Raw genomic sequence first — 10,412 nt, 5'->3', positions numbered from 1 at the left:
ATTTAGGATTGCATCCAATTATTTTGACCTAAGGAATCCTAAGTGACAGCACAGCCCAAATACTTCAAAGAGTTAATGACAAGTTTTCAGCAGGCACAGTTTTCCCTTCCAAAATGATCAGCATTTTCAAAAGCACTTACAGTCTCCAGTACTCTTCTCCATGTGATTCTTAGTGCAATATGCCATTAAGAATATTACAATATATAAAACAAAGGACTACCCCCCTTAAAATTCAGTATGTGAAACTAAAACTTGCATGGGAACAACTGTAACACCTATCATCTTAATCAAGTATATTAAATAAAATTAAAATAGAATGGAATGAAAATTAAATGATATCTATTTCAATCACATAAAATGAGAACTCTTACCTTTTTCACTAACGCTTTCACTTTCAATCTCTACATCATCACAGCTCGTATATTCTGGAGTAGAAGCCAACTCTTCTTCTGAGCTGCTCAATGAAACCTGACGCATTTTACCTCCCTTTTTTGTTTTATGGGGCTTTGGTGGTGGAGGCCTAACAGATTCAGATTGGTCTGAGCTAAGCGAATCATTCCTTAACATAGTTTCCATTTTTTCACGTTTTGTTCTCCGTACAGCAGAATTAGGATCCAAATGCTGTTGCTTCCTTAATGAATCAGTGCGTCTCATATCAGGCCTATCCAGAGGAATTGGACTCCTCCTAGGAGTAGGAGGACTATGATTTGTGGTCCTCTGACGATTGGGACTTGGTCCCTGAGCCTCTCGAGTTCTTTCCATAGAATATGAACGCTGATTTTCCATGGCAGCCCTGCGCTCAGATATAGATCTTTGTCTTGATGGTCGTTCCATCCTCAGCATAGATATCCGGGAATCTTCCAATTCAGTGTTTGCCAATGAGACATCACTATGTCTTCGTTCATGGCGTGCTCGGGACACTTCAGCATGGATACGCATTTGTTCCTCATATGGTTGTGGTTTGACTGGATAACGAGCCAAATTAGGATCACTTCGGTATCGTGCCTGATATTCCTCTTCCCGCCTCTGCCTTTCATATTCCTCCCTGTTATGCACATCATCATCTTCTACAGGGTACTCTTTGGAACGTCTGCGAATTCTTCTGTTGGGATCTCTGTAGTCACCATGTTCTGGTTCTTCATATAGCTGAGGCCCACGTTGTGATCGCCTATCTGTATAATCTGATGGTGACCTTGGCATTGCACTGTCTGATGTTGCATGCTGTGAATATTCGTCCCTCTCGTCCCTTTGGTCGTATCTTCTGTTCTGATCTCTTGATATTGATGGGCTTCTTTTCCTAAGAAATCAAGACAAAAAGAAATAAAACAATTCTGTCAGCAAAGCATAAACACATCTGCTACCAGAAGTTTATTAAGAAAGTACAGTGTTCAGCTGATTAAAAGAGAATAATTTTGTTGGCTCTTCCTAATATTGTGTGCTTGCACATTTATTTGTACTAAAGGGAATATGCTATGCTGCATATCAATTAATGGCTAATAATCACTTCAGCAAACAATAACTTTATGGAAGAAAACATTTTAATATTGCAGTAAAAATATATGTTTTTAAATTTACAATAAATACTAACACCACTGTTACTGTTTTTGCACTCATCCCATAACAATATATGTATTTTATAACTCCTGGAAAAATATTCAAGCTAATTTAAACTGACCTTATGCTGTTATTTCATAAACTTCATGGAAATGAAGGCCAGAAGAGATCATTTAGTCTGACTACCTATTTGTAATGGACCATTAAGTATCACTCAAATACCCAATAACAAGACCAAAATTACTTATTGCTACGAAAAAAAGGTCAATCCTCCTAGACTTGAGTGTGTACCACAGAAGACCAAGTTACAGCCAACATGCAAGTCCCCTGAACTGGCAGGGAATTGGTTAGGTGGGATACACCCAAATGGTCCCAGCAGGCATGCAGAGGAAAGCAATAAAAATCCACAGACCCTGGCAATCTGACCAAAGGGAAAATTCTTACATCCTTACACCTGATGCTCATTATCACTTTTGAGCATTTAAGCACAACAAAGAAGTTGGGATCTTTTTGCCAAAAAACCCTGTTTTCTTTGAGGCCTCTCTCTCTTCACCACCTCTCATGTGGTCTGTCTTACCACCCTTTTGTGGGGCCTCACTCATACCACCCGTCCTTTCCCCGAGGCCACACGCACCCTGCCCTCACACAAGAGGGTCCTCGGGCTTGCTTCCCTGCACTCCTCGGCCAGCAAGCACCTGGCCTCTTGGGCATCTCCCGCTGCCCTCATCCAAGTGAGCACTGGGCAGTTTGCAAACCACTGTTTTAGCTCTGGTCTCTCACTGGGTCCTTCACCCAGATGCTCTCAATCAGGGGTTCTTGACTCACCCAGTTGCTTGTCTGTGGCACTTCCTCAGCCACCCCACTCCATTGGCCTCCAGTCTACCTGTGGCCTCAGGTGCCCAAAGGCTTAACTGGACCTAACTTGGCCCCCATATTAGCAGGACCTACTCTCAAGCCCCTGCTCACTGAGGCCCACTTCATGCCCCTTCCTCACAGGGCCTCATCTCAGGACCCCCTGCTTGCAGGGCCTCATTACTCCCACTCTCTACTCACCCCTCTTTCCAGGGCCTCCCAACTGCCACTCTGATGAAGGCCACTAGGTGCCCCTCTGCACCCCTACCTCCACTGAAGCACCTACTCCGCCCCCTACACTGGGGCCTGGGGTTGTATACCCCTGCAGGCTCAGGTGCCATTCATTAGCATCCCTGGCCCATCCTTCTCACTATCCAGGGTCCTGTACCCCCGCATCCACTCTCTTGGGTCTTGCACCCCACACAGGCTCATGTGCCACACCAGGGCATGTCTGACCCTCTACTACCAACAATGATAAATAACCCACCCAAAGTTGGGGGCTGGGGTTAAGGCCCTCCTCATCTTTTACCAGGGAAATAACTGGCCTGGCATTTCCTGGGGGCTGCCAAGCCACTAGGACCCCAGCAAGCCACCCTTCCCTGGCAGGTGCAGTTTCAAATCATGACCAGGACCAAGAGCCTCCAAACCTTCCCCATAAGCTCCTTCCCTCACCTCCAAGTTGCTGCAAGAGCAGCAAGTCCACCAGGTGATGTTACTTTGATGGTGTCAGGCAGCAAACTGCTGCCTCCAGTTCTGCTGGCCTGGATATAAAATGGCCACTCAGAACTGGGGCAACACCTACTCCCAGATCTAAAAGTGGCAGACACCCACTGTGTTCTGCCACCAACCTTCCCCCTTAAAATGGTTCTTGGGGGAGGCTTTTCCCTGCTGCTCTGCAAGCAAGCTCCCACAGAGCTTGTAATAGCCCCATAATGGTGAGCACTCCACCACATACCTTCCTCCTTAAAAAAAATGACTCTTGGGGTATTTTCTGGCTGTCTTCACTGCTAGCTATAGATATAGTTTGTTGTGAGTACTGACAATATCTACTACATACTGAATTTGCTAAATATGGTATCCATGTTTTAAACACCCAGAACAACTGAAACATTTTAGCATCTATAGTACCTATGACATTTGTAGCCAAGTCATTTTTATTACAAAGCTGCTGTTATTTTTAGATCCTAGAATAATTCCCACTGACCATCATGAGCTTCTGTCTAATCCATTCCTTACTGTTAACTACCTCTTAAGGTGTCTTATAAAATCCTTTCATCACACTCCATGAACTAGATGCGCCAAGGAAAATCATTATTCATGCCCTTGAAGAAGTTTACTGGCACATTCAAAACTGAAAAACTTGGAGGATGTGCCAACAATGTTGATGTACAACATGCAACTTTCAGCTCAACAATGCAATATATGTTAGTTTTCAGAACAACTGCTGAACTTCTTGTAAAGGTCACTTAATTTTAGGCTTAGCAAAGCTGCTTTGATTTCTGCTTCTTTGAATTAGTGATAAAAATAAATAATATTTATACAGCACTTTTCAAGTTCCAATTACTACAAAGATATCTTTACTCTATGCATGTAAATGATAATTTATATTATAAAATATATAAAAACTATAAATAAGAAAGCAGTTTTACAGATGTGGAAACTGAAACAAAGAATAAACATGAGCAGCAAAGAAACATAATCCATTATGATTTTCAAATATTGTGCTCACATATTTTAGACTTTTTAATTCTTTGTTTTTATTTCTATATGCATATGTAGTTTTTTGACTCACCTTTTACCTTTGTTTTGGGAAAAACCTTGTTTACAGTGCAGTAATGACATCACTAGTATTATAGAAATGCAAGCAGTCCACTGTAATGTGCATCTTATCTGTTCAGATAGTCAATTCATGAAACTCTCCAGCCTCACTTCATGTTAGAGGATAAATTAAGAACTTAAAACAAGGTAGAGAAGGCAGGGATAACTTTTCCTGCCTTTGTGGACCATAATTTCAGAGGATAGAGCCTTAGCCTGCCGAGATTCTCCAACTTCACTTGGATTCCAAAAAATAAAACCTAAAGTTCTATTTCCATATTAAAAAACCAATGCAGGAGTTCATGGAGAAACAAAATATGTTGAGAGTAATTTTCATCAGATTGGAAAAATACCTTGCAGTTTATTAAACCTTTAACACAAATGGTATCCATGTCACAGTCAAACTTGGTTTTCAGCACTTTCTGGATCCCAGTTCTGTTCTCAAACCAGTAGAATGCAAATCAATACAACTGCTGTCATATTTGTTTGCACTGCATACACAAAAGTAAATGTTCAAGAAGTTGTGCTACATGTGTAAACAGTAGAGATATCCAATTTTATCTGTATATACTTTCAGTTTTCATACACTTGAACTGTTAATTTATGGCTAAATAATTTAGTAAATAAATAAATACTTGTGTTGGCCTAATCAAGTATTTGCAAGTACAGTAATAACTCACCTAATGGATGGTGTAGGACTTAGAAAAAAGCATTTTAATGCTTTGATTTCTATTTCCTATTAAACTTATTTGAAAATTAAATTTTAAATATTCCTATCACATGAAATGTAAGAGAATTTGAAAAGTGATGGGTTCACCCTGTTAGGGATTTAAGCTGTGTACTTGTTTTTGTGAAAAACTATTTTTCTTTTGATTTTTAATGATGGTAAGTGTTTCAGAATTATAAGCATGACAAACTCTCTTTAATATTTATGAAGCATAAAAAGGAATTTATTGAGAAAGCTCTTTATGTTGACAGTTGTCTCAGCATTAGTAAAACTAATCTCACTTTTTAGTTGTACAGATCATTATTTTGTATAAAGGGAAAAAACTTATTCAGAGCCATGTAAACAAAGCATCATAAATGAGAACATGACAAGTAAAACATTGCATACAAGTCATAGCTCATTATAAAATTATGTACAAAAAAAGCTTTTAACTATTTTCAAAATGTGATATTTTCTGTACACAAATGAGTCATTCTGAAGTGGTATGAAAATTATACTTGCTAAATATTTTCCACTGGCAATCTACTGTGCAAGCTGTAGGAGACAAAGCTTATTATGTAACCCAGTATAAGGGACCACCCAGGGAAACCCTTAATATAATGAGCACAATTCTTCTTTTGCCTTATTAGAAAATTTCTTGTTAGAATATCTATCTCAGTTGGTACTTTGACAGATCATTTTAGAATGCTTCATTTCATTCAAAGATATCCAGATAACTAAAGATGGAGACAAGTCACTCATTGGATTTTTAGAAGCACTATATACAAAACTTTAAATCAATGGGATTGAGGGGAAGGATAAGGCAATCACAAAAGACATCTAAAAAGGGCCGAATCCTGTGAGAAGTGGGGCTAGAGAACTCCAAGAAGTTGTAGTTCAGGATCCTAAAATGAGAAAACAGGTGGTCACTAAGCAATGAAGGGCTAATTACACAACTAAGGTGCTGCATCCCCAGAAGCCAATGACAGGCATGGGATCTGAGAGGACTCAGAATCCTACAGAACTAGACCTCAGATTTGCAGGACTCTGCCTAATACAGATCAGGCTGAATGATCAATCTGTTCGATTCTTCGATTACAGGATTCTTTCATTAAAAAAATTCTTTAGATTTTCCTCTCACCAGGGCAAGTCAGCAAAAGTTGGCAGTTCCTTACTGTTAAGTAGGCTGGGTCTCTACTGTTTTACTCTTTTCCTTCTGTTCTGCAGACAATGCTCGTGGAATGCTGAGTCACACCCCACGTAAGCAACCATTTTGTACACGCTTCTAAAAACAGACACTGTTTCAGTGTATTCAGAAAAATAAGCTTTTTTTTGCTTTAATTCCTTTCATTTATTCTGCAAAACACCTCTTACAGTTCTCACACATCATGCAGTACTCCAAGGTATACAATGTTTCCTGGTGTCTTTGGTTTCTTACTCCAGAGAAAAAAGAAACAGGCAGCTAGTTGACCCTGTGCTTTCCATGCTAAATCACTTCAGCAGCCTACTCTGTATTACACAAGAGAATGCATCGCAGGTGTTGACTGTAGCCATGTTGTTATAAGGACATAGGCAGACGAGGTTCTTCGGAAAAATCTGATAGCTTTTATTAGTATTGCGTTTCTCAGACTATTTTACCCAGTATTTCCTCAAAAGCACTACTTAAAGTACGTCTAGAATTCAATTGTGTAAGCAATTCATTAAGTGAATTATCTGAAATATTGCTTGATTTCTCCGTAGTAGTATAACAGGGGGAGAAAAGGGGGATATAAGGGTCAATTCGGAGCAGGCACCAGCCCATAGCCCAGCAATTGCAGACAAGCAGGGTGCACAGAACCAACTCCAGCCCTGGTCCAGCAAAGCAACGATCCAGGCAGCCCCCAAGAATCACTAGTTATGCCTCTGTTTCTCAGTACAGCAGTCTTTGTACACATTACAGTACTATGCATCACTTTAACACTTGCCACCTAAGTATTACTGAGCAATAATTAAGGAAGACTACAATGCTTATAAAATATACTGAAGCATCAAGAATCAGACTGCAGATGTTAGCTTCAAATGGTATGTAGAATAATACTGACTGTGGATTTAGTTTGATTTCAGTGGCGGGAATTTGTGGTAGCAAAATCATTATCATAATGAAATTTACCACTGATAAAAACTTTCTTTTGAACTTGGTGTGATTGCAGAGATATAAAATAATATCATATGCTTGGAATCACACAGATCCTAAACAATCAATGCAGTCCAACACAAGCATAACACCACCTATTTTGTAACGGTAATTAAGGATGTATGAGAGAGCTGGCTAAATCACTGAATAACAGAAACCATTGCCTAGTAACTAAAATAATGAAATAGTCTGTCATCTTTAGTTAAAGAACTCAAATTATTTGAAATAGTCCTTGGTTAGTCTACAAATCTTCTAATACAGATATATGATTCCTTTTTGTTTAAAATCAGTTTTCAGGTAAACAATTTATTTTATTTTCTGCTTGAAGAGCATTGAATGTGCAAAGTAATTGCTGATAACAAAAGACACTTTAGCCCTTGTCATGGGAGTTTTTTAAAGCAAATGTTGTTAAATGTTTAACTGTTTAATACACAGGATTTTGAACACATTTGGTCACAGCAAAAATTATCAGAAATTCATAATTATGAAAGGCAAAGTTAAGAAACTGTCCTCTTTAGAAAATGTTATGGCAACTTTGAATTGTAGTCCAGTAACTGGAAATACACAAACATTTCTCAGAGTTTGTGGAGCAAAAAATTTCAAAAATATTAACAGATATAAAATACAAGTTAAACTATTTTCATCTGAAAGCTATTCAGTCATCTTAACAGATGAATGGTTACCATTCTTAAGAAAAAACTTTCTAAAACTTATCTTTTTTGGATTATTTTATTATATTTTCAAAACTACTGCCTTTTTTTAAACATTCTACATTTAAAAGCTGTGTAGAGTGCAGTCAGCTGACCTACTTTTCCAGTAAAGCCTTTTATTCAATGTATTGAACAGAAACAATTGTAAATTACTAAAATTCTTTCACTCAATTAACTAGATAGTATGCATATTAACATCACTTGTTTTAATCCCAATGATCCCAATGGAATCAATAAAAATAGAGGGGTCTCTATCAACCATTGTACCATGGTATGCAAAATGCCTAAGGTAAAAAATGAAGAATGTGCTAAACAATAAATAAATGGGAATAGTATAAGAGAATGGGTAAGTAAAATGGAAATATACCCGATATATAATACAATGAACTTCAGGAAATAGAGTTCTAGCCACAAAATCACCATGATGTTGTTAGTAGAATTCCAAAAGTCTGCAACTACTACTATTAAAAGAAATCCTGTATTTGAAATAAAGTCTAAGTTGCAAATAGTATTATTCAAGTTAAAATAATGAATTAAAAATAGCATGCATACATGGCTTTGCTAAAGGCACAACAACTACAGTCCTGTACCTAATGCTTAGTAAATTATTTTCCAATCCCTTCAACAAACCGTTCGCTTAAAATAAAAAAAAAATCTTCCTAATCTTTCAAAAGAATAACAAATGCTGAGCATAAAACACTGTTTTTACAAAACATATGCAGTACACATCTTTCTTGCTTTACCTTTTGATCAGCCATTGCACATCTGGGAAGAAGGAAGCATCATGTTCATGAGAATACATCAATTTCTGTTCTGCCTAGCACTGTCATTTAATCCTTCTAGCTTCAGTGAATAGTCTCTTAATTAGGAGAGACAAATTCCTAAATGTTTCTTTGTGATCCCTTCCACTCTCCAAAATACAAGTACAGAATATAGGGCATCTAGAAAAGGGTGCAGTACATAGAACAACACTAATATAAATATTCAAGCCAGACAGCTGACCCAGTGGAGAAGCTATTGAGAATATGGGAGGAGGGTTACAGTTTAATGCTGTTACCATGTGCTGTATATAGCTGGAGGTCAAGTAAGAATTTACCCTGTAAGGAGGATTATGGTACTTAGCTGATTAGTGCCCTGCTACAGTAGTATTGACTGTAAAATGTACACTCTGGCCCCAGGGTTTGTTTTTAAAAACGATTCTTAAAATTGCCTAATTCTAGTATTTGTACTTTACAAACTGGTAGGCATGTTCAGTCTTCTACATTGTGTTATGACAGGTCTCAAATATAACTATTCAAGATTTATTGTTTTAAAATATTCACTGGGCAAACTTTGACATCACTTTCAACAGTTTAGGTTAAAGCCAGCTACAGAACCTACTTCAGTTTGTGCTGAACATATTTCAGAATTGAAAAGTGTCATGCTGTCTCTTTCTTCAAAATATAAATATAGGGAAAGTATTAGTGAAAATCAATGTACTGATATTTATTCTAGTGACAGGTAAGCACCAGAACTCACATTCAGAAAACAATGTGAATGAAGTAGTAATATAAAGCAAATATATGATAACCTCATTTACATTCTAAAAAAATACCCACGGACCATTATTTACTTATTTCATAAGTACAGCTCCATTTGTCTGCTAAAAATAGATTGCTTCAATTTTTGTATGTTTCTCAGTTTAAATCTGATTTAAGAAAATATACAACCCATGTCAATTTGGTATTTCATGGGAAAGCTCAAATTCAAAAACAATTCTTTACTTCGGACTGCTGAGTGGCGTAGACAAAAAGATGCTTGTAGAAATTAAATTTACATATCTCAATTCTCTTTGCAAACATAAATGGGAGCATATTGTCATAGGCAGTGTACACACATTCAAATAATCTAGGAGAATTCTCCTAGGTTTGTTCTCCTGGCAGGGCCCTATGCACACATGTCACTATGATCTGCAGGCTTCCTTAATCTGCCTGGTGACAGACAGCAGTAATGCACAGGGCAACCCTGACTGACCTGCCTCAGGCTGCCCTTGGTCAGCCTGTGTTTCCCTGCATCACAACATGGAGATTGTGAAGGGGGTGTATTTTGATCCCTGCTTGAGGAGCAGAGTCCAGCAAGTAATACACTTTCTCACTAGGGCAGAAGGGGATGCTGGAGGACTGTGACATTCAAAGAATCTGGAAGACTTCTCTCAGGTTTGTTCTCGTGGTAGAGAAACTCATGCAGAGCTGTGTGTACAGACATTCGAAGCTGAGGCACTAAAGAATGGAGAGCTTGCAGTGCTGATGACACTGTACAGCTATTTGGGGGGGAAGAGCAGGAAAGGAGCTGTGCACACATCTGAACGTCACTGTAGACTCCTTTAGTCTACCTTGTGACAGATGGCAGTAGTGCTTAGGGCATCCCTGACTGGCTGTTCCAGACTGCCTATGGTCAGCCTGTGTTTCCCTGAATGTGGGGATTGTGAAGGGGTGTGTTCTGCTCCCTGCTGGAGCAGCAGAATCCAGCAATTGACATACTGTCCGCTGGGGGGATGCTGAAGGGTTATGTTCTAGGGTTACCATATTTCCAACTCAAAAAAGAAGATATCTGTGGGAAGGCG

The 10,412-nt window shown here is 38.5% G+C and overlaps 1 protein-coding gene across 1 annotated transcript in view; it reads right to left on the bottom strand.

Moving 5' to 3' along the window:
• RIMS2 (regulating synaptic membrane exocytosis 2) overlaps positions 1-10,412 on the bottom strand; it is an 867,608-nt gene that overhangs the window by 490,468 nt on the left and 366,728 nt on the right. The window contains exon 5 of the mRNA XM_019551690.1: positions 372-1,297. Within this exon, the coding sequence (XP_019407235.1) occupies positions 372-1,297 (926 nt within the window). The remainder of the gene's footprint in view (positions 1-371; positions 1,298-10,412) is intronic.

The sequence above is a fragment of the Crocodylus porosus genome, unplaced genomic scaffold (genome assembly GCF_001723895.1).
Source record: "Crocodylus porosus isolate Cpor-Errol unplaced genomic scaffold, CroPor_comp1, whole genome shotgun sequence".
NCBI classification, from domain to species: domain Eukaryota; kingdom Metazoa; phylum Chordata; order Crocodylia; family Crocodylidae; genus Crocodylus; species Crocodylus porosus.
Note: the sequence above shows the minus strand (reverse complement) of the source record. Positions and strands in the feature narration are given on the sequence as shown.